Raw genomic sequence first — 24,891 nt, forward strand, 5'->3', positions numbered from 1 at the left:
TGGGATGATTTCTGTCTACATAACTCAGTTCATTCATTACATACTTGAAAAAAGTCGCCCAGGAGGATTTGTTTTTATGGGCATGGAGTGAGTCTTAAACGTCAGATTGGCAAGTTTATTGTTACAGTTGAATCCGAAGCAACGTGACTGAGATATTTCGCGTTTTTCGGATTCATGATATATTATAGAGGGGTCGGTGGGTGGCGATTCTTGTGATGTGTGCTTTTTTCCTATATAATATTTGAATTTACTATATTACACTCGTTTCTAGGCAGGGCAGCCTATTCCAACGGAAATCGCTTTAGTTTCTATAATAATCACTGAAAAAGCCAAAATAAGAACATCACGGGGAGGCCTATATTTAAAATTTAATTCACATTATTTTGGGTTTTCTTGAAACGAAAGAAAAGAGGTCTCACAATCTTACACGGCAGCATTGCAATACACCTGGTTCATTTTTTCCCCGCAAGACGCATTCACGTTAATTAACACGTATTTTCACTCTCTTATTTTTTTCCATCCATCGCCAGGGAAATTCATGTCGCCCGGTAGTTTAAACCCCACGCTATTACACTGCGTTTTGCAGAATGCAGTATAATTGGACCGCGTTAAGCAGAAAGGAACAAAGCTGCATCAGCTATTGCCAAATTCAATTGGCCCATTTAGATTTTTACTTGAAAACTGTTGTGTGGATTTTTGTGTAAATTTCAGTGAATTTTCTGCATAGCACGAGGCAAAGTTCTCCAAATTTTCAAAGGAATCCGCACAAACGCTCTCTTGTAAAAAATTAAACTGCCCAGTTCAATTTGGCAATAGCTGATGTGACTTGGTTCATTTCTGCTAAACGCGGTCCAAATAATTAAGAGAAAAATGTGCAAGAATTGAGGTTGCGAGCTTTTGATAGTTTCAATATTTCTGCGTGAAGGAAAAAATTCTGGAGCACTTTTTGCTTTCTCCGTGGGAGCGAGTCGGTATGAACTGCGTCCGCGTCTGTCAAGCAGCTTTTTCGCGTACGTCTTGCACTGCCGTGCTAAGGATGAACGCAATATGAGCATTCAGCTGTTGCCAAATTTCCCCTAGCAAATCACTAATTTTCAGGAAAATTTTCGAATATTTTTCTACCAATTTCTCAGATAAATTTGTTTGTAATTTGATCTAAAACGTCTGAAATTTTGAAGGAAAAATATTCATAACTATCCTCTAAAAATATACATTTTATTGAAAGAAATTTGGCAACTCTGGAATGTTCATACGGCGTTATTCCTTAGCACGGCAGTGCAGAGCACCGAACCGAACGGGCGGTGCGGTGGGTACTAGTTTGTGCGTGTGCAGGTTAACCTGTATGTCTGCTTAAACGGTTCTTTAATTAGTGTTCACGAATCTATCTCTGGTTTATCGTGACCATTGCTGTCAAGTAGTTGAAGAGCTCAACGTTGAATCAATCTCGGTCAGTGGTGTACCCAAGAACACGGTTTCTTCTTTTTGAAGACGCAGATCGGCGTTAAACGCGGGTACACTGCGTTCAAACCGTACAACGCCAATTCGACTTTATTTTGCAATTAGAAACTATGCGAATTCAGGCTCACTTTAGAAATAACGTATACCTATGCCATGTTTTTTCCTGCGCTCATACTGTATGTATTGACGGTTGAGCCAGAAATTTTAGTTCCTACTCACAGGAAAAAAATATCTTAAATTTGCCGCACTGGAAAAAAAACATTGGATCTAGAGTCCAGACTCTTGAAAACATTGACAAGAAATAATACTCTTGATTCAATCGGATTTTTGCTTGAATCAAAACAAAATCCGCTTAAATTAAGAGGCTTGGTTCTTGATTTACGCTAGATTCTGATTGAATCAAGAGTACTTTTTCTTGTCGATGCTTTTAAGAGTCTGGACTCTAGATCCAATGTGGTTTTTTTTTCCAGTGCGCCAAGAAGTGTTTTTTCTTAAATCAAGAATTTTGCTGCTTAATATAAACTACTTTTTTACTTAACCCAAAGTAACTTTTCTTGAATCAAGGAAAATTCAGCCTAAATCAAGGAATATAATTTTTGGCGGCAAATTCAAGAATAATCATGCTTAAGTCAAGCACCCTTTTTCCAGTGTACATAACGAGTGAGGAAATCGATTGTAGTATCAGAAGGAAAAAATGAAATATTGGGTATTTCAAGTGCAACTCGTCTTTGAGTGCGCTTTAAGAAAATTACTCATTATTTCCTCGCAGTAATCGAGCCTCAACTTACATTTGATTTTGTAACTCATGAGGCCTACAATTTTTACGAAATTGCAAAAACGTCAGCATAAAATGCATGCGACTTTGTAGAAATTAATAAAAATTTCATCTTAAATTTTACTATTCTCTGAACATCACGAAAATGTCACTGACCTCCTTCATCCGTCATACCCTTCATATCCCTCTTAAACTCGGCAACAGCATTTGTTATCATGGGCTCTCGAATTGCGTGCACCTACTTTGTGCGCAGCATTGTCCGCGGCTGTTGCCACTTTAGGAGCCCACCATTCGATATTTGGACCTGTTTATGCTAAAAGGAACTATGTGCATAGGGATTGCGTGTGACATAGTTCCTTTCAGCATATATACGTCCATTTATCACGGTCATACATGAATTTTGCAGACAACCGGCAACCTTGTAGCCGCTGCGCGGGTCGATTGCGGATTGCATGTTTCTCTACTTTTTCCAATTTTCTGCGAGTTTGATGACGCACAGATGTAGGTTCTATCTACAGTTCCGAGTTAAATTGGGATCACTGCGTTGCGTTCAAAAAAATTCCGGGATTCCATAAGGACTCATCATGTTCAAGGTCATGCTAAAAATCTGGAGCGACGATAACAGTTCGTTCCCAATACTTTTTTCAAGGAAAAGTTGCCCTATCGAGGGACTGTATCAATGGCGAGGCGTAAATGATCGATTATCGATAACTCTCCATTTGAAGCTATCGTAAAGAATCGATTATGGAGGTGTTCGTATCGAACATCTCAATAATCACAAACTCGATACATCGCAAAGCACGCCATACCACTGAACCATATTATCTGTAATGGTTACCGGTTCAAAAAGTTGGAGCTTTTTTTTAAATTCATCTTTTGGTTTCTTGTACATTTTTCATGTACCTCTTCTTATTATAGCGAAATGTGTCAAAATAATATTGTACTGAGAAGCCCTAACAAAAGCGCATACATCCACCATTGTCTTGCAGGATTAATAAGTGATTTTTCCATTACTATCAGACATAGAAACTTTGCATTTGTTGCACATTAATAATTTTAGGGTAATTTGTAAGTTTTTTACCATGGGAACATGATTCCATGACCATCGACCAGCAAAAGACCGCTCCTCTGAACGATTATGAAGCAGGCAGGTTAATATTAAGAATGCGACTATTTTAACACGTAGGACCGGTTTTTGCCTACTCCCTGCCATGAAGGGGAACTGTGCTTACTTGCTCTTTTGAAACCTTATCCTGAAGCACTGAGTGCAGCGTTGTTTGCCTTCACTTTGACTGGATAGGCAAAAACAGCTCTTTCGTGTTAGATTAGTCGCATGAAACGCTCTTTTTTATGCCAGATGAGGTTTCAAGTGAACAGAAAACTTCGGTTTGCCTCCACTCTAACTGGGTATAGGCAAAAACAAACCCCCCTCATTCACTTTACTCGGTAGTTTCCATTTAAGCACCGAATTCACATTCAGACACCTGCAAATTCTCCATTGAGTTTTAGCAGTTTCATCGAAAATTCAGAGGAGCAGTCATCATAGTTCCATCTGTTGAATTTTGAAGGATCTTCATGGAGGTTTCGAAGTTTTTTCCTCAGAACGGACTTTAAATTTCCAAAAATTGAGTCAACAAATTTTCCTCGCAACAACAATTCAAAATCGACTGGAGGCAGAGTGCTAGACTAGTTCCTCTCATAGGCCTCCAATTCTTCGCTGACCTCATTAAACAACACCAACCCAACGGCCGATGCACCTAATTAATGAGCGACACCCACTCTCAGGACGTCGCGACATTTGGTTTACTTAAAAAAAAACCACTGAGTTAACTCATAATTCATGCGTCAAAAACGACTTGAATATGAAATATTACCGTGAGTCCTCCAATGTTGCCATTCGGCGGATTACTCTCACGGAAAACAGTTTCATATACTGCCGCGCTAAGGAAAAACGCCGTATGAGCCTCCAGACGTTGCCATATTTCCCTCAATGAAGAGCGAATTACTGGGAGGATTGTGAATATTTTTCTTCAGACTTTTCAGACAAAGTTCTTTGATATTTAATCTAAAATATTCACAAATTTCAAAAAAAAAAAATATACAAATTTTTTTTCAAAAATACATGTTTTATCCGATAAAATTTGGCAACTCTCATACTCTTTGTTCATACGGTGTTCTTACTTAGCACATCAGTGTAAGCGCATTTTGCACGAAAGGCGACAACACTGGTTTAATTTAGGGTTTATTAGACACCCGTATGATACGTCTATGAAGAGTCAAATCGTGATCCCGCACATCGTCAACTCACCGTGAAGCACTGTTGCCGATTTGGTGGATTTCGTGGAATTTCGGCGCGTTTAAGTTCGATGATGTAAGTGTGCAATGACAATGTTGCGGTGAAATGAAGAGGTCATGCCGCGACTGGATAGGAAGATCGTAAAGGTCAAGGATTCTTTTGGAGTCTGCCGCGAGACAGCGCGGCGCGGCGCGGACATCAGCGAGTCAAAACTGACTGGTCGTTAATACCTCATCGGTTATGATCAAAATTATTAAAAGGAACAAGACCATTACTGCCGTGCTAAGGAAGAACGCCGAATAAGCCCTCAGACGTTGCGATATTTTCCTCTATGAAAACTAATTTTTCTTGAAAAATTTTGCATATTTTTTTTCGAATTTTGTTTGCAATTTAATCTAAAAATCTAAAAATGTCAAGCAAAAAACCGCATAACTTTCCGTAAAAAGACATGCTTTATCGGGGGATAGTCGCCAAATTTCCAATAGTAAAGTCTTCATTTTAGGGAGAGTTTTTTAATATTTTCTTTTGAAATTTTAAAAAAATGTCGAGATTACCGCAAATAAAATTCTCCGTAAAAGTTGATGAAGGGTGCTCACAGACTGCCCTGAAAATTCGTATTTTATCAAAGAAAATTTGGCAACGTTCGAAGGTTTATACGGCGTTCTTCGTTGGCACGGCACTTTAGTTCTCCAGCGTGAAAAAAAATGACATAAGAGGAAATCAGGCAACGCGGCATGCAGTTAAGTTGATTTTGTTTATATGCGCAATTAGAGAAGGAAATCCAGATCCTCAAAGAGAGTGAAAAATGAAATAACCATTCTAGTATAGTATACTCTTTGAGAAACCTTACGGTGGATTCAAAACGTACCCGTGAAGGTACCCAGAAAAATCCCTGCTTTAAATCGAGCCGAATCAGATTTTTGAAATCACAAAACGTTAAAAATGAATGCTGAAAATGGACATTTTTTGTTCATTTTTCTTTTAACAAAATGAACTGCGCGAGAGGACCAACACCCGATAAATATTGCACGTTCCGGCGGGCTTCAGCTGATATCCGTGACATTGTGACCTGAAACCTGATAACTTTCATTCTCATCTTGAAGGATTTTGAAAATTACTTAGTTTTGGTTCCATCTCAAGAGAATTCGGTTCCCTGCGGCGCGTGTTTCTTCTTCCGAATTCATAGAAAAACTAGCCATCTCATTGCGCGTTACTGGCAAGGTTTTTGTCGGTAAACACGGATGGTATGATGTCAATGTTTCCGTATTCTGAGGTACGAGCGTTTCCGAAATCGGAGTACGAAACTGGCGCCTCTAGAAACTCAAGAGTTTGCCAGTTTTCATGAAAAATAAAAATGAACAGTAGACATCATTGTGCGTCAAAGTTTCAGTTGTTACCCAAGGAAGCAGAGAATTTGTACTGCACCGAAAAAAAAGTTCAGTGAATCCGAATTAGTTAGGAGCATATGGAACCGAATTATTCGGTTTGCTCAACCAAATTGTTCGGTTGTGTATAAAGAACAAAAACTGGTTCCATACGTTCATATCTAGTTCAGATTCACTAAACTTTTTTTTTTCAATGTGGACTACCAAAGTATTCTGCCTGTATGCATTCCATGAAAAGAAAGTGAAAAGGGCACATTCATATTTTTTAGCTATACCACGTAATTTGATCGTCGTTTCGCACTAAAAATGTCAGATCTCACATCAAAATTTTTTTCAAAGGAATAGGAATTTGTGAAAAATTTTATCGTGAAACCATTTTTAGGATTTTACACCATTTTAATAAAATCTCAGAAAAGAAACGAATCGACGGTGAAACTGCAAAAATCAGGGCGGGTCCAGTAATTTGGCAACACAGGATTTCCTCCATAAAAAGCTATGTCAAATAATCGATTCTTGTCGGAGCACCTGGCCCCTTCAAGAATCGATACAGTTCCATAGGTTAAAATTGAGAAAAAAACAATGTTGCCAGTTTGCTGGATCCAAAATGCGTATCTTGGTTGCGGTGTTTCAAGATCTCCGCTACTATTTTATTTTTTAAAAGGAGACCAAACCAACATCTTTTTTTTTTTTTTTTTTTTTTTTTTTTTTTATATAACATATTTATTAGTTTTAAATTACACATTAATCATGGAATACTCTTAAAAAAGAGAAAAAAAATCACTGTAATTTTCAAAAAATGACGTTCAGCAGTTTTCCATGGGGGAAACGAACTATGACAGGAAGTCTGAGACGCCGCGAACCGAATCACGCATTTCTGCAGTTACACCATTGAAATTTTAGTGCATGTATGCATTTACCTGCTTGGTCATAGAATTCGAGAAAATAGAACAGAGAAGCGATTATTTCCGCGAAAAATTCTATTGAATACTCATTGTGACTCTGTCCTTTTTTCAACGGTTTTAGGATGTTTCTGTCCATTTCCGGAGAATTTCCCGGAATTTCACTTGGGGGATGAGAAGTAGCGAAGTTTTATTGCGTATTCCCGCGTTTTGACTATACCTACTAATCGCCGCCAAAATGAAAAAAAATTAAAAAATAAATCGAACATGCACCGATGCGAGATCATCGAAAGTCAACACAAAATCTTTCTCGTTTGTTCGGTGAAAAGTAAGTAAGCCCAAGTTTAACAAGTTCTTTCGAAAATAAACTTTAAAAGTAGACCGTTTAGCGGTCCAAGTCTGGCAGCGCTGCATGTCACCGAAGTGAAGTAACGCCTACATTACTAAAGCCGAACGATTTGTCAAGCACTAAAATATATGAATGTAGCGTTTATATGACGTCACATGCACGAAAGGAACCTATCACTGTCCATCTAATCTTACCCAACCGGCCAATTAAACTACTTCCGAGAAACAAGGTGCACCATGCGTTTCGCCCGAATGTAGCCAATTTTCGAAGACTGTACTGAAGTTCATAGTGTTAAAAACGTATTTTACACATATGTCGATACTGTAATTAATGATTCATTATCCATAAATTTAACGGGAAGTCTGATATTTTTTGAAGATTCATTTCCTTGGCTTAGCGATTTTGAAATAAATGAGTTTTTAAGCTGAGTATTACAGATAAAATCATGTAAACGCGTGAGACATTTTGGCAAGGACCTCAGCTCACTTTGTCATCTTTGTAAAGAGAGTTGAAACCCTCCCATCCCATATACTACCGTGCTAAGGAAATGCGCCGTATGAACATTCGAGAGTTGCCATATTTCCTTGGATAAAACATGTATTTTTGAGGGAAAGATATTCATATTTTCCCGTGAAATTTCTAGATATTTTAGATCGAATTGCGAACAAAATTGTCTGAAAAATTTGTAGAAAAGTATTCAAAATTTTTCCAGGAATCCGGTTTTTATTGATGGAAATCAGGCGACGTTTAAAGGCTTATACGGTGTTTTTCCTTAGCACGGCAGTATATCTTATTCCATATTTATTATCCTCCCACATTCAATATCTTCCATCAAAAGCCTCTTAATTGTCGTGTAAGCTGCATCAAATGGGATACATTTGAGCAATTAGGATCTACAATATCTGGCTCATCCACAAAAGCACCTACCTCCATAGGAAAACCAAAAGCACATATGTTGTTTCTATAATGAGCGAGAAATTGTAGTACTCGATCGGAAAATATAGTACAAAATATAGTAAAAGAAATATTTTGAAGAGCATCGCCGAGAGGAGCTTCAAGATATAATTATTACGGTGGCGTGACGTGCTTTGCGATAAATAAATCGATGTATCTACCATTTAAACCTATGAAAAAGAATCGATAAGCAAGATGTTCGCAACGAACACCTCAATATTCGATTCTTTAACATAGCCTTAGATGAGGAAACACCAATAACCGATCTTTCACGTCTCGCTACTGTTAATAATAATAGAAACCATTGAAAAGGAAAAGAAACAAAGGCTCATTGCATGACCGGAATATTACCTCCAACATTGTAATCTCTAGAATTTTGTGAGTGAGGATCCCATTCTCACCCCCATAAGTGTAGCGAAATGGTCCACGTGGTCTGAGTTCTTTATGTTTTACGGCGTACATTCACAGTGATACCACTATTCGATCACGTGGGAGCTCGTATTGCCTACGCGAAAAGTGGAAGGCGAACTGACATGGCGTTAAAGTCACCTCTTCCTGTCCGGTAGGAAGCTATGTTTCAAGTGGATTCCAAGTAAGCATGCCATTCCACGATCATACCACTATTCGACCACGTGGGAGCTCGTGTTGCCTACACGAAAAGTTGAAGGCGAACTGACATGGCGTTAAAGTCACCTCTTCCTGTCCGTAGGAAGCTATGTTTCAAGTGGATTCCAAGTAAGCATGCCATTCCACGATCATACCACTATTCGACCACGTGGGAGCTCGTGTTGCCTACACGAAAAGTTGAAGGCGAACTGACATGGCGTTAAAGTCACCTCTTCCTGTCCGGTAGAAAGCTATCTTTTATGTGGATTCCAAGTAAGCAAGCCATTCCACGATGATACCACTATTCGACCACGTGGGGAGCTCGTGTTGCCTACATTAGAAGGTGAAGGCGAACTGACATAGCGTTTAAGTCACCTCTTTCCGTCCGGTAAAAACCTATCGCTTGTGTGCATTCCAAGTAAGCGTGCCATTCCACGATGATACCACTATTCAACCACGTGGAAGCCCGTGCCAGGAACATTCCAATGGCCAAACTGCGAGACCACGTACCTCTATTTGCGACGTTGCAGACTTCCAGTCATACTTTATTTTATCCTTGGACAACTAGTCAACGTAATTTCATGAAAACTTTCTTGATTCTTCATCACTATTAATGGAATATTCTGTAAAAATTTCAAGCTATAAAGCTGACTTGTTCCTCTTTGAAAAATCAAACCAAGAGCAGGATTTTGAAACACCGCAATAGAGATACGTGGTTGGTGTCGCCCGTCAGCCATGGATTCGCCGGAACTCCTCATAGTGTGAGTGAGCTTTTTCTGCGTGTGTAACTGTAGCAAAATTTCCCAGGACAGAGCATTTAAGTCAAAAAATGTTGGGAGCATTCTGGAAAATGATCCCGTGCGTTTCCGAGAGCGGAAAGTTGCGACTTTCGGACCGGTGCGATGCCGCACAGTAGATCGAGTCAATTAGAGAGGTCGGACATGAAATTTTTGACTAAATCTGCAAATTTTGATGTTTATTTCGTCACATTTTAAATTTTAAGGGGCGCTTCCTAATGAATATTTCACGAGAAAACTAATGGTACCACTTTTAACACCTCAAAATTTTGTATAAACGGAGTTATGAGCGTTTAAAGTTTCCACATTTTGTCCGATCTCTCCTATTGACTCGATCCACTGTGTGCCGGTTCGTATGAAACCAGGAGACTCACCATCAAGGAGCTGCTCCGAGGGGGGCGCAGGGGAGGCCATAGCGGCGCCGGGATCCGAAATCCAACACAAATCCAAACAAAAATCCTAAAATCCAGATGCAGCGGAAACACAACACAGCACAGCTCACACACGCACACCCATCGCACCGCACCAAGCCGCGAAAGATAACTGAAGCCCGCGCTGTTTCGGAAGTCGAGAACTTGCCGCGTCGCGCCACCGCCACCGCTCACACATCCTCGCGTCTTCCTCTTCCCACAGAGCCCCCCCCCCCCCCCCCTCCCCCGGGTTCATCGATGCCGGCACCCCCACAGTCAAATTTATGAGTATAAATAATAGTGTCGTTGCATGTGGTCGCTCCGCGTCCACTAGGGACGTCGCTGTGACTGCTCCTGAGTTTTGCGCTCGTTTCTGATGAGGTCAAAGATGAACCCTATTATGCTTCTTTTTTTCTTCTTTTTTTTTATAAAATATGCTAGTGTGAACGTCTAGATTGTAAAAAAATTATACACATTTTCAATGAAGTATTAGTAAATGAGAGTTTACAAACAACCGAGTATTTAGTTAGTTAGTTAATATATTTAAAGACATTCAGTGTCTCAGGCTATCAACGTCTTTACAAAGAATTTGGAAAATGGGTTGTCGACCTTTTAATTTCTCTTTAACTCCACTTTGTAAGTTAGAAGAAATCTTTTTTTTTACTTGTCGACCTTTTAATTTCTCTTTAACCCCGCTTTGTAAGTCAAAAGAAATCTTTTTTTTTTTTTTTTTTTTTTTTTTTTTTTTTTTTTTTTTAAGTAGACAGAAAGTTAGTGAGGCTGAGGTTGGCAAAATAGCTTCTATAAATCAGATTTACAAAGCTTTAAGCGAATTGCAAATGCGTTTTTTATGCTTATACAGGGTTTTTTTCAGTTTTTCTTTAAAAATGTGGTTTGCTTAAAATGTCTCGATTTCAAGCTCATGCTAAGTTCGAAGAGTAAGGAAAATATAAGAGCCTGTCTACACAGCACAAACCCTAAAAATCTATAAATCGAGCATTCAAGCCAGATGATCTGAATTTACAACTGTTAATCGTGCGCTAACTACTAGGACTGTCAACAAGTTGCCATGGCGACACGCAACAATGGGGTTGGAGTTATACACCGCGTGGTTTATGGAAAGAACTAGGTTGCGCTAGCATGCTACCTCTCCTCTCCTCATTCTTAAAATTATGTAACTTACGATGGGTACTTTACCTACTTCCAGCGGATCTAGTTGTTCGATTTTGTTCGGCTTGCTTAAATGAGTTCTAGACCTCGTGGATAGTGAATGAAGAACAATTTTTATATACTAATATTAATAATATTTTATATATAATATGTTTTATATACTGTGAAAGATCTGTGTAGATCATCAAGAATGACTCCGGGGCTCGATAATAAAAGTCATGAAAATAAAAACGATTTCAGAGGTTGGAACTTGGACAGTGTGCCGACATTTTTGTACGCAGCTCAAAATTTACAGGTAAGTTCTGTCTTCATATAATTTGCCTCGTCTAATCATTCATTTTTTAAAATAATAAAAGAATAAACAGTTTATGTACCGAAAAACGCACTTTGAATTGGGATCTAAATGTTTATTTTCTTTTCCTTGATTGCATTTCGGCACAAAAATGCCATCCTCAGCAAGAATAAAATTATGAACACAGAACACAGAAAATTATTTATTCTTCTGTTTATTCTTTTATTGTTTCATATTATTTACAACACGCAAGATGCATTTCTCCACTTATCATTAATTTTTGTTAAGTTGACAAAAAAAATTCAAGGAGTTTAGCAAAAATGAAATGTTAAAAGAGAATAGGTATACAAAAGTTTATACATCCTAAAAAAATAATAAATAAATAAAAAAATCTACCTGATAGTCGTAGTGCTTTAGATTCATTTGGCTTCCAAAAGTTTTGACGTATAATTTTGATGTGTCAGGAGAGGTCACATATATTTAAAGAATAAAATAAGGCAAATGAAACTTTAATTTGGGGATGTCCGAGAAGAACATATATATCATAAAAGATAGAAATTGAAATTTTAACATTGGTTTGTTCTTTTTCGATGTAATAAAATGGGAGCGGAGATTTTAAAACACTGCTGCAAATGAGATACATCGACGATGTAAGTCGGCAATCACATAACTAGGTCTTCAACGTCGCGGACTTCCTGTCATACTTTATTTTTTGAACGGAAAACTACTCAACGGCAATTCTATAAAACTGCCGTGATTTTTCTTCTTTGTGCGAAGAAAATGCTGCATAAACTTCAAGGAATGATGTCAATTTGTTCTCCTTTCAAAAAATAACATAGAGGCGAAGATTTTCAGACACCGTGAACGAGATATCTGTTTTTGCAGTCCCACCCTCATCTTGTCATTTTCAAAGCTCCTTTACATTTCAGAGCCTATACTTGGCAAACAATAACATTGAGCAGCTTCCTGCCGACTTGTTCGGACATTTTCCTCACTTAAGGTGGTTTGATTTGAGAAATAATAAACTGAGAACCTTTCCAACGACCGTTAAGAACCACCGAACTCTTGAAACTTTGCTGCTGGATGACAACCAACTTTCTGCCCTCCCAATGGAGTTAGGTAAGTTTTTCATATCGATGGCAGAATTGTTGTGCTAAGCAGTGGCCAGGCGTGAATGATCGATTTTCGAAATTTCCCCATTTGAAACGACGGTAAAGAATCGATTATTAAGATGTTCGTTGCGAACTCCCTGTTATCGATCATTTTCTATAGGTTTAAATGGCAGATCAATCGATATATCGCAAAGCACGCCACGCCACTGGCTAAGGTGAAACGCCGTATGAGCATTCGAATGTTGCCAAATCGCCTCTCAGAAAATATTTATTTTTGAAAAACCTTTGAGAATAATTCTCCTTCAAATTTTCGGGCACTTCAGCTCAAATTACAAACAAAATCCTCTGAAAAAATGGGAAAAAAATATTTACAATTTTTTTTGAAATTTTGTGATTTGCCGAAGGAGATTTGGCAACATCTGAAGGCTCACACGGCCTTCTGGCTTGGTTCGGCGGTAAACTTGAGAAGTGTGCATTTCCATTGATACGTTTCAATATCACTGGATGTTGTTTTATTTTTTCTGGGGAAAATCAACCAAAATGTTTCATTAAAATTCTTCATGGATATGTTCAAATAAGCGAAATAAATTCACAAAGTGTTAAACAAACCTTTGGCTGGTTTTTTTTTTTTAGTAAAATAAAACATATATGTATACGCTGCGATTTTAAACATCACAATTGAACGTGCACATTTCCCGACTTTACCTATTGTATTATGTGGCCATCAAGGAGAAGGATCTTTAGAATAAATGATTCGAGATTATTGCCGATCTTAAAATTGTTTTTTTTCATAAAACCTTCACTTTATGTTACGACCTGTTTATAAAATGATTTTTATCTCGTGACATGTAGTGTGAAGTCAGAAAAATGTTCAATTTTTCAACCTAAAATTGTATGTACACTGGATGATGGAACTTCATACTTCATAATTCAGCCGTACAAGGCCGGCATTGGTCGGTGTCAAAATAATTAGGTAATAAGATAATAAAATCTATCATCCTTTTTCTAAATAATGTTTCCCCTAAGTATTCTCGCCACACTAAAATTCACGTATTTATCTGCGGTCACCATGCATCAACATTTTTTCTGAACAGAGCTTTTTAAATCCTCCATGATTTCAGGTGCGGTATCAACATTGAAAGGTCTCCAGGTTACGAATAATCCTCTTGAATATCCACCGGAGAGAATCGTCAGGAAAGGTGTCCAACACCTCATACGGTTTTTGCGAGAGGAATGGAACAATCGGGACGAAAAGAAAAGTTCAAGGGTCGAAAGCATCGTGCCGGGATGGCGGACCGACATTTACATTGAAAGTAGGTGATCACATTTGAAAACTAAATCTCCCATTGAATCGGCTCATGCGGAAACCGTCAATTCCCATATTTTCATTTTGTGTATTTAAGATCGCTGCGGAGCTAGCGTTCAGAGGATTTTTAGGTTCAATGATGTGTCTGGAGATTAACTAAAGATGTTTGCTGATTTTGCGATTTCAATTCTGCAGTTTTTGAATTTCAAAATTAGAAAATCCGTTCCTGGCTCATGCGAGCAGTAGTTGCCGAAACTTGGTTTTTTCCCCGCTTTCAAAGCCCTCCCCCCCCCCAAAAAAAGTTAGTAAAAATGACTTTTAGCAGTATGAACAGCAGTAGTAATAATCTTGAGATGTTGCACTCTTTCCATTGTAGCTATCCATTTTTTGATCGGAAAAAGCGAACTTTAAGTTTGGCAAAGTACAAGGTAATGCCCCTTCATTCAGCAATCAGGCAACACAACATACACATGGTTCAGTATGCTCGTTGTATACGATAAATCTACGAACATAAGGTGGTCAATTTATCATTTTCCGGTCGCAGGAACGTAGCTCTATTCCAAGGTTGCAAAATTGGTTCAAACAATTCAATTTTTTACAAGAATTTCCCTGCTCGATTTTTTCTCAAAATGTGTCTGATTTTTGTATGAGATCAGGATAAAAATCAGGACAATTTTCTTTTACACATGCCCAAGATTTTCCCAGCTAACGTGCAATTTTCGAGGAGAAATTTGGCAACACTGGAATGTAGGTAAGTTCTTTCGTGAAAGAAACGGCGAACCACTAATACAAGACCAAATTGACTGCACAAGTGCACGCTGGAAAAAGGACTTTATTCGACGTAAACACAATTTTCAATAGGGTGATTTTTGTCAAGTAAGATTGAAAAATCAGGTTTCGAGACTTGCACGGCAGGACTCATCATTTTAAATCCTAAATAAATCATTCGGAAGCAGCTATAATTACGTGTCAACAGAATGCGTGAAGTAATGCGGCAATTTACTGCTTTGATCAAAGTCGAACTGCCTGAGGGCGGAGAGTAGACCCTTGGCTGGTTAAAGGGGTATAACGTGAAATTTCTGGCGGGGCATTTCCTATGTGGAGAGGGATTCAGAATATGTTGCCAAAGCAACACATGTTTGCAGCATGTGTTGTGTCGCATAAAATTCGAGAGTGAGATAGATGGAATGACTGATTTCACGAGCTCTTCAACTATGCTTTCAAAACTGCAATAACGGAAAAGGTAAACCGACTAGACCAGCGTTGAGGCTACTTCATTATTCAATACGATCTTTCATCGCATTCGTAAGGCGCAAAGATACAACTATTCAAATTCTTTGGAATGCGTAAGGTATCACGCCGCAATTGAAGGCGTTTCCGAAACTGCCGACTTTCCATATCGGGATACTCGTGTGACCTGTATCATAAAATAGGAGCACGATAAGCGGAATGACTGATTTCACGAGCACTTAAACTATGCTTTCAAAACTGCAATAACGGAAAAGGTAAATCGACTAGACCAGCGTTGTGGCTACTTCAATAATCAATTCAATGTGATCTTCCATCGCATTAATAAGGCGCAAAGATACAACTATTCAAACTCTTCAGAATGCGTAAGGTATCACGCCGCAATGGAAGGCGTTTCCGAAACTGCCAACTTTCCATAACGGGATACTCTTGTGACATGTCGCATAAAATTCGAGCATGAGATAAATGGAATGAATGATCTCACGAGCACTTAAAGTATGCTTTCAAAACTGCAATAACAGAAAAGGTGAACCGACTAGACCAGCGTTGAGGCTACTTCAATATTCAATACGATCTTTCATCGCATTCGTAAGGCGCAATGATACAACTATTCAAACTCTTCGGAATGCGTAAGGTATCACGCCGCAATTGAAGGCGTTTCCGAAACTGCCGACTTTCCATATCGGGATACTCGTGTGACATGTCGCATAAAATTCGAGCATGAGATAAATGGAATGACTGATTTCACGAGCACTTAAACTATGCTTTCAAAACTGCAATAACGGAAAAGGTAAACCGACTAGACCAGCGTTGTGGCTACTTCAATATTCAATTCAATGTGATCTTTCATCACATTCGTAAGGCGCAAAGTTATTACTAGTCAAACTCTTCGGAATGCGTAAGGTATCACTCTGCAATTGAACTATTTTCAGGTTCAAAGTTTATTAATCGCACAAAGCAAAAATTGCAAAATCGAACGTATCAAAGTAACCGACGAACTTCTGAAATTAAAGAAAACATAAAATTTTAGCCACTAGACGCATCCAAGCACTATTATTTCCAAGAGAACCGAGCCAGGGCTGCGTTTTACACGAGCTTAATACGTGGGTCTGTAAATCCACTCTAAAAAAAGAACCTGAAAAAAGAAGAAAGAACGAGTCTCAACACAGCCGAAGGTAGGAGAGATGTGTTTGCGCCTCTTTTAACTTTATTCCCAAATCCTAGTGACATCTCATTGACAGCATTTAGCAGAGCATTGAGAGGTCACGCTTCGCGTCATCGCGCCTTCAATTTTGCAGATGCAGCACTGACGTCCATCAAGTACGAATAGTTGTATCTCTGCGCCGTCGTAAACGCGCATTCTTTCCTCCGCTTTATTTCTATATTGTGTTTGTTTCTTTTCGTTTGTCTTATTAATAATGGTGCGTCAAACTAGTAGCATAGAGCAGAGAATTGCGAGTTTTCGACTCACGCCATCGCGTCTTACATTTTTCTAATGTGGACATCCATCTTGCGCAATTCGTTGTATCGAAATGTAAAAATTGTATCGAAAATCGTTTAATTTGAAATTTTCTGACGTTCTCATGTCCCAAAATATTCGTAGAGGACACTCTTCTGTGCTGTGGTATCAAAAAAGTACAAAGAATTTCGTGGGCCAAGGATCAACCACCCTTTCCCCGAGAACGATAACTACATAGACTATATGGATAGACTTTTTTGACTATGTAATATAGACTATTGATTTCCTGTTTCTACTGCGTATATCTTACCGGTGCCTTTCCGATTCTTTGATTTTGTGGTTTGGTTTATGAGCCTTATTTTAAGCTTTCATATTAAAATTTTGACACCTTTTGGCTACTTTAAATGTAGATATGTCAGTTTTTCTGTCTTAAATGCAGACATGGAATGCAACTCAGAGGAAACTTTCTTGCCTTTGCGACTCAAAAGGAAAAAGAACGTCACCAAAAAAATTTCATCAAGAAGAATCAAGTCAGCTAAAACTCCATTATTGGCTATTGAGCATTACGTGAGGGTCAAAAAGTTGCTAAAAGCAAAACCGGAGACAAAGTTAAATTTATTTGAATATTGGGACCAACTGACACCCTCTCATCTAATGGTAAGAGAACCAGCCCTTATCAAAATTTTCAATGATTATTATTCATAAGTGTTTGAACTGATAGCAAAGTCCTTCATACTTGAAGCGCATGGCTCACTACGGAACATATTCTTACAACATAAATTTTACAACCTATTTTCTTTTATTTATCTCAAAATTTTTTGATTAAAATTCACAAGGTTTTATTTAAATGTTTACTCAAATTTTCAGTATTTTGGTTGTGCGAGTTGCATATTCAAAAGTTGGAGGCGCTTTTGTTTTAAAAAACTAGACTAATTGTAAGTTGGCTGTATCGCATTGATGCAACCATTCGTGTACCACGGTGTACCACGTGTTGCATGCTCAAAATTGAAGGCGCTTTCGCGTTTCTCACCTCTTCAGAAATGCACTGGAGGTGTCGTTCGTTGTAGCACAACTGAGCACCCGTGTGAGAAGATAATTTTTAGCCAGTAATACGTGGCCAGAATATCTGAGGTCAATGGTTGAATCGATCATTCTTATTGAGACGAAAGCGCCAGAAATGAAAATGCGAGAACAACAGTAAAAACTGTAATCACCAACCCGTTTTAAATTTTTGAGAGTACAATGATGTAATTAATTGATTAATCATTTTCATATTTTTAGTGCTGCAACATTTTGAACTGCTCGATTAAAACGTTTTTGACTGTTTTTTAAACTCTCGTATTATAATTTCTGGGGCCTGAGTCTTTCAGAATTACAGATTCTAATTGACGCGATTACCTCTACTTACGAATACTAACTGACTGTGAGTTAAGGCGCCTTGATGAAACTATACGTGTTCCGCGGATGTGCGTGTTGCATGTTCAAAATTGAAGGCATTTTCGTTTTTCTCACCTCTTCAGAAATGCACGGGAGTTGAAGAACTGCGCTGTTAGTTATAGCGCCTGAATAACAGAGCGCCCTTGTAGAGAATTTTCATCTCAATTCTTTAGCCACCAGAAAAAGTTCTGCTCTCTGATCGGTCAACGAGATTCCGGCTTTCAAGGATTTTTCGATTTCCAACTTTTGAAATAATTCCTGGACAAAATTTAACGAACATTTCCGCCGAGATTCTCCTTTCTCTGGTATTTTCACTCATCTTTCCCTCGATAAAACGAATTTCTATCGATCGATCTTGTTTGTCTTCGGTTGTTTTGCAGTTGTCACTTTTCAATTTTGATAAAGAAAAAAGACTTTTTCAAAAAGCTAGTCCAGGTCAACATTTTAAATTCTCTCCCCTGACGCAATTAGCAGTTTTTTTTTTACTTAGGGGCCGTTCCCAAGCACTTTTTGGCATTTTTCCTCCCCCTTGTAACGCTTTTGTGACGCTTTAACACGTAAAAACAAAATGGCGTAACGCTGTCCCCGACTCCCCTTCCCCTAAAGCGTTACCTACGTCATCAAGGGACGGCCCCTTTTCGAAAAAATATTTAAACGCATTTTTGAATGATTGATAATGTTGCTTTATCCTAGGAAAAACTATCTTATTCTCATCTTGCAAAATACGAAAGAAAGGAGGGGGAAAGTCAGAGTTCCTTCAGGCCGCTGGCGACTCCCAGTAATATCCAACATGGGAACACCTTCATAATTCCAAACCGGGTGAAGTATAGAAAGAAACGGAGAATATTGCCACGGAAGCCTTTGGGAGATAAACTAAGAAGCAAGGATGATTTCGAAAGGGATGTTCACGATCGTCATCTCGAGAGTTTGCGACGCCTCCAGCGGAAACTCACTCTGGAGACGCAGGAGCGAATCTTGCAGAGGGGCAAGACCAGAGAGGCGTTGAGAAACTGGCGCTTGAAGAGCAAAAAACTGACGCGAAGAGACTCGAGATCTCAAATGCGGAAAATACTGCGCCATGACCAGGATTTCGATCGAAATCATGCCGCCGGAGGAAGGACCTCCAGTGAAGATTTCTTGAGGAAGTTAGACTCGGTGCGTGAAAAGTTCCAAAAGCTTACTTTGGAGAGACTCCGAGGAGGAGAGAGTTCTCTTGAAGTGGAGCAGAAGTTCGCTGAACAGCGATTGAATATGGTAAGGTTTGTTAAATTATATCTAAAATGTGGGCATTGGCGGATCCAGCAAATTGGCAACATTGTATTTTCTCCATTTAAACCTATTAAAAAGTATCGATTCCTGGAGGGACCAGGTGCTCTGACAAGAATCGATTATTTAACGTAGGTTTAAATGGAGGAAATCCAGTGTTGCCAAATTTCTGGATCTGCCACTGAATGTGGGGCTCGGAGGACAAGGCGCTGAAGTGGAGTTTTTGCTATTTTGAGAAATACGTGTTTGAAGTTTTGAAATTACACGCATCCTAAGGGTGGAAAGAAAGTTTAAACTTACTTTTTGATGCTTGAAAATTGGAATTTGGGAGCGAATTTTTCACAGAATATACGTTAAGACTAGTTTGACTTAAAATCATTAATGCCTCAATTTTTTCAAAAACTACCTTCATGCACGTTTTCCTCCAAGCCCCTCAAATATACCTTCGGATTCAAGCCATTAGTAAGAGATGATTGCGTAGGTACTCGTTATCGTCACATGTCAGACGAGAAAAACTTATCTTTCTTCCGAGGCTACGAAAATTGGCTCGAACATTGCACTTTTTCACAAGAATAGGACAGTTACTTTCTGCTCAAAATTTTGCTTATGTGTACCTACCGTATCAGAGGAAATATCGATGCAGTTCGAAATGACCTGTTTCACGGTAAAAATACACTTGGCTAGCTATTTTAAAAGTACACTCCGCCAACTAAACAATCACAACGTTCTTTCGTTTAGCAAACGAAGTAATGCACCTTCAATCTGACGAAATGCAACTTCTAATGCAAGGTAGTGATGCGTTGCATTAGGGAGTCTCGGCATTCTAATAATGTGCGTGTGTGAACTGTGAATACAATTATTGCGACCTCTTTTTCCTACCTTTTTAATTGAAGGCAAACCAGATGGCTTAATATAAGTCGGATAATGACTGAAAGATTACGAAAGTTTCGTCACTGATGTTTCTCGAGTCGCTAATTTCGAATGTGATGTAAAATTGCCTACATTTTAACACCCTCTGACCTATTAATTGTGAACAAGTTTATGCTAAGGTTCACGCTGCGGCGCGGCGCGGCGTACTGCCGGCTCGAAACGCGCACTGACGCCTACAAACCTAAGGGGATACTTCACGCATTGCGCATTGCTTGAAGTATCCCCTTAGGTTTGTAGGCGTCCGTGCGAGTATCGCGCTGGCAGCACGCCGCCGCCGCGGCTCTACCGGCGGGCGGGTGGGAAACGATTTCTTGCGAAGAGATCTCCCTGGTGGAGAGACTCGTGTATCATGTTCTTTTTTTTTTTTCTTTTTATTTTAAATTTTTTTTTTTTTACATTTTTGACTTTTAAATTACACACTGGTCGGAAATTGTTTTCTTGCAAAATTTTTTTGTCTAAGGAATCGAACCCATTTCAGAGGGCAAATGAAAGAATTTAACAATTTTCTCTGGCGCTTTCGTCCTTTTCGTTGACGTTTGACGGTACACATGCCCGGACTGTGGCAACCTTGTTAAATATATTTAGACACAGTTTTTTAGTTTTAAAATTGAATGTCCACACCAAAATAAATGTATCACCAGTTGGACCGAAAGTTCCAATGGGCCAGGAATAAGAGAGGTGCCTTTTCTAGATCTTTAAAAAGAGTCAAGGCCTCGGAGGATGAAGAAAGTTAAAATATTGAAGAAATTGTAACAAACAACTGATTAAATTAATAGGTAATAATAATAATAATAAAAAAAAATCAGCATCAACTGAGCTAAAATTTGACCCTAGAAAATCTATTTTCAGTCTGACGTCACAATTACAAAATTTTGTGCACCAGAAGAGCTGATGTAATTTACAGCTTTCAACACCAAGTCTCTTTCACTGTCTCTTTCATTGCATCTTTCATTCAGAAGAGACCTTGATGAATCTGTCAACTGCTGAGACAGTCAATGGATGTAGAATTCATGACTTTGGATTGTAAGATTTGCTACATGTTTTCACTTTCTTTTTCAGATTCTCAACATTCAGAGGGACCTTAAAGAACTCAAGCGGAAGGTGCAATAAGTTTTTAACCAACAATAAGTAAATACTTTAGGCATAATAGAACAAGTCTGAAAATCCTGCCTGTCTGCATAATTTACCTCATTTCATTTTGGTTCATGAATGCTAGTTTTCTTGTTTATAATTTCTTTGGAATTTAAAACACACATAATTTATTGAATACCAGTAGTTAATGGGAAGATGTTGGGGGGATGAAATGAACCTTCCTTTTCAACATTTCAGAATTCCTGTCATACTTTATGGTTTCTTTGGCAAACTAGTTAAAGTAATTTCCTGAAAATTTCCCTTATTTTCTCCTCTGTCGGCAAACTATTCCGTGCACAAGTTTCAAGCTATAAAGTGGGCTCGTTTCTGTTCAAGAAAAAAAGAGCAGAAACTTTTAAAAACCACATTGGAGACATTATGGTGCATTTTGGCTGTTAATATGTCTTGCGTTTCATGCCTTTTAATTTTATTTTTCTGATTATCGGGTCCGATGACTTAAAAGAGTCGTCTACAAATGAAATGTCATCCTCTAAAGTGCATCCTCCTAAGGTCAGATCACTTTTTTGAAAATGTCAGAGTGGTACATGTTGAAAGGACTTTCCCGTGTTTCCAGACCTACTGCTGCTTTGTATTAATGCAACTGATTCAAATCTAGAGATTTTAGATGAATGTTATCACAGGCAATTCTTTTGAGTCAAGGTGGGGCGTATTAATTAATTTTAGTAGCCCCATTACCATATACATATTTAATGGTATTTGCCTCTATAGGGGAAACGAATTTGATGCATTGAGCCTTTCTTGGGGTAGAGTACCTGTAAACAGTAAATTCTTTACTCACAAAACCTAGATACTTCTTTCTTTATCCTTGCAAAAAAAGAGGCATTGTTCAATACTTGTCTCTTGTAATCATTGGAACATGTCATGTAAAATTAAGTTGTAAGTTGAAGGAACCAAAAAAATTTAATGGATTATGGAAAGACATCAAAAATCAGATGTACACGCAACATATTAGCTGCCATATAAGTCAATTGGGACAGGCCAAACTGGTACAAACTAGGTCATGGAGACAGACGAAGAGAGCAGCAAGTTGACACACACAGAGAGCTGATAAGATATCTTTAAATGATAACGGAAAAACAGTGATGCGCTCATTGGGATAATTTAGTTGTGATTAGTTACATAGGAAGCTAGCAGATAGCGCCAGCAATGCTCTGAAAGCGACCAAACTGAAGCTTTCATAACATCGTTTTGTTGGCCTTCTTGTACCAGCTGCTAAGAAAGCCTTGGCAATCAACATGATAAGTCATATATTAACATTTTGAGATGAGATTTCTTTTGCTATGCATCTATGGAATCCAAGCTTTTAGAAATTCTGAGGCGGAGATAGATTTAAGGTCAGATGTAGATGAAAAAACACAGGTTTCATTTCTGAGTTTTATTATACCATAATTAATCAACATTTAATTCAATGATACTTGTACAGATAGGGCACAAATGAAAAGTAATCAAAAGAAAAAGGAGTTTGACGATGAAAATGGTCAGCATCAAACAAAGCTATTCACCGTTTATGAATAGTTATTTTAAAAAAAAAGAGAATGGAGAAACAGAGAATAAATAAAAAATAAAGGACCAATGATTTCAGGGTGGAAGATACAAATTGTGAAATAAAAATAAAAATTACTGATCATCAGAGACGAAAACAACTGAAACCCGATTTGCAGGCTGAATGAAGAAGAACCAGCTTCATCGTTCAGTGCAAAAATTGCTTTGTTACCACATTGATTAGAGACAGTGCTCATCTTACGCTCTGCAGGGAAATGGCAAATTTTTGACCAGAGTGCAAAAATAAGTATATTCAACAAAATCAAATAAGTTCTTAGGAGATAAAAATGTTCACCGAACACAAAAGTAAAAGAGTGGACACATATTTTCTTCTTTAAATCTTAAAACATAAGGAGAGCCAATGTTCCTCAAAATATTATCTTCGAGATCCGTTACGCTTAAATTACTTATTGGATGTGCAGCGTTATGCAGAACTTAGTAGAAGATATCAGATTTCCTAGTACTTTTGATTATTGATCAAACACTATCCAACTTCTTTACTTAAGAGTCTCAATTGTGCCTCTGATTTAAGGGTGGATAAGTGTGAAAATTGAACACACTTACTCCTACTTAGAATATGATATTTTTTCAGGACAAGAAATCAAAAGGTTAAAACAAAAACAAAAGAGATTGAAGTGGAAAAACTAGAGCTATTGGTACTGATCACCTATGGTGCACCCGTAGTGAAGACTTATTCAGAGACTTCTTAGATAACTTATTGCGAAAAGGGACAACTTAATAAAATGCAGGTCTGGGGTCATACTTGTTCGGAGAGGAAACTTAATCTATATTGAGACAAGAATGATTCAAAATAAAGATCTGGGCCTAATAATTTTTGAAACAGCACAATCCATTACAACTTAAGAGACTATTAAGTATTTAACCACTCAAAGAAAGGAAAATGAGACAACTGCTTCTGTGATACGGGCTTCAGTGTTTTAGCTCGTAGAACCTACCTTTGGCAGGTAGGATTTAAAAAAAAAGGATCAATAAATACTAACTTAAACAAGACTGGGGCTATACACAACTTGGGGAGAACCTTTGTACCATGACAAAGGGATCACTTAAAAAATTACGGACTTCAGACACATGAAGGAGCGAGATACTTACGAAATGATAAGAATGAATTAATTACAAATATAGATCAGATGACTAAAACTACGTGGTCATTTCAGTATTTGGATAATACATAACTCGTTTGAGGTAATAAAAAATAACAAAATATTTTTTGAAATTATAAAGAACGAGACAAAAATTGTTGTACTCTAAAGTGAGTTTGTGAGAATAATGTACACGATGGGCTGGAAACTTAATACCGGGGAGGCGGGCCGCTGTTTTCTGCCATACTGAAATCAGAAATTCACTTGATTAGATACAAAATAAATATTGATGAGGCAAATTATAGAGGACGACAAAGGAATGTTCCAATATGGAAGTTAAAGAGATGACAGAAAATGTACATCAACTTTGCACCGACGTTACGTCCAATGCAGTAAGTAAAAAGAAATAAATAATTACTTAAAAATAGAAATTACATATCCACTGAGACGTTCAAGTCACGAGTATTAGTTCTTTGAAGAGATATTGATAGTGACAAGTTTCATTCAATTGGGTATGCTAATTATCCTTAACAGATTTAACAAGAACACCAATGGACTTAAACGAACAGTATATAGTCTCATTAAAGTTCAGTTTTGCTAATGATAACCACTCATCAATGTCCTTCTGTTATTAATACAAATTTGAAATAAATTACTTGAGAAATCATGAGAAGAGACAGTAAGGACAGCACCAGGACCAATTCGCATCAGCAAATAAAGAGGAAAAAAAAACAGAAATTCAAATGAAAGGGTATTATTGCATATTAACTGATGAAGGAATGTCGGATATTTGAATTAGTTTTGATTCCTTTCTTTTGGTTTATTACACAAAATGTTTCTCAACAGACAGGAAAGAAAGAGTTATACAAAAAAACAGCATTGTATTTCATACATGATCTCTTTAAAATAAAAATACAATTTTCTTTGAGGCTTCTGCTGAATGAGTAA

At 38.0% G+C, this 24,891-nt stretch overlaps 3 protein-coding genes across 5 annotated transcripts in view; 1 reads left to right on the forward strand and 2 right to left on the reverse strand.

Annotated features, from left to right (window-relative positions):
- Positions 1 to 10,079, reverse strand: part of LOC109040937 (uncharacterized) — a 77,882-nt gene extending 67,803 nt beyond the window's left edge. Inside the window, exon 1 of the mRNA XM_019057073.2 lies at positions 9,894 to 10,079. Within this exon, the coding sequence (XP_018912618.2) occupies positions 9,894 to 9,933 (40 nt within the window). The 5' untranslated portion in view covers positions 9,934 to 10,079. The remainder of the gene's footprint in view (positions 1 to 9,893) is intronic.
- A 702-nt stretch (positions 10,080 to 10,781) lies between these two features.
- On the forward strand, positions 10,782 to 22,982 carry LOC109040902 (uncharacterized). Its single transcript, XM_019057005.2, has 6 exons — positions 10,782 to 11,394; positions 12,321 to 12,510; positions 13,625 to 13,816; positions 16,956 to 17,173; positions 18,647 to 19,207; positions 21,209 to 22,982. Exons 1-6 carry the CDS (start codon positions 11,290 to 11,292, stop codon positions 21,257 to 21,259), a joined length of 1,317 nt encoding a protein of 438 aa, XP_018912550.2. The 5' UTR covers positions 10,782 to 11,289; the 3' UTR covers positions 21,260 to 22,982.
- The window catches only part of HnRNP-K (Heterogeneous nuclear ribonucleoprotein K), a 71,799-nt gene continuing 69,569 nt past the window's right edge, over positions 22,662 to 24,891 (reverse strand). For all 3 annotated transcript variants that reach the window (XM_072303470.1, XM_019057057.2, XM_019057058.2), the window contains one exon: positions 22,662 to 24,189. In XM_072303470.1, the coding sequence (XP_072159571.1) occupies positions 24,153 to 24,189 (37 nt within the window). In that variant the 3' untranslated portion in view covers positions 22,662 to 24,152. The remainder of the gene's footprint in view (positions 24,190 to 24,891) is intronic.

The sequence above is a fragment of the Bemisia tabaci genome, chromosome 8 (assembly GCF_918797505.1).
Source record: "Bemisia tabaci chromosome 8, PGI_BMITA_v3".
Taxonomy (NCBI): Eukaryota; Metazoa; Arthropoda; class Insecta; order Hemiptera; family Aleyrodidae; genus Bemisia; species Bemisia tabaci.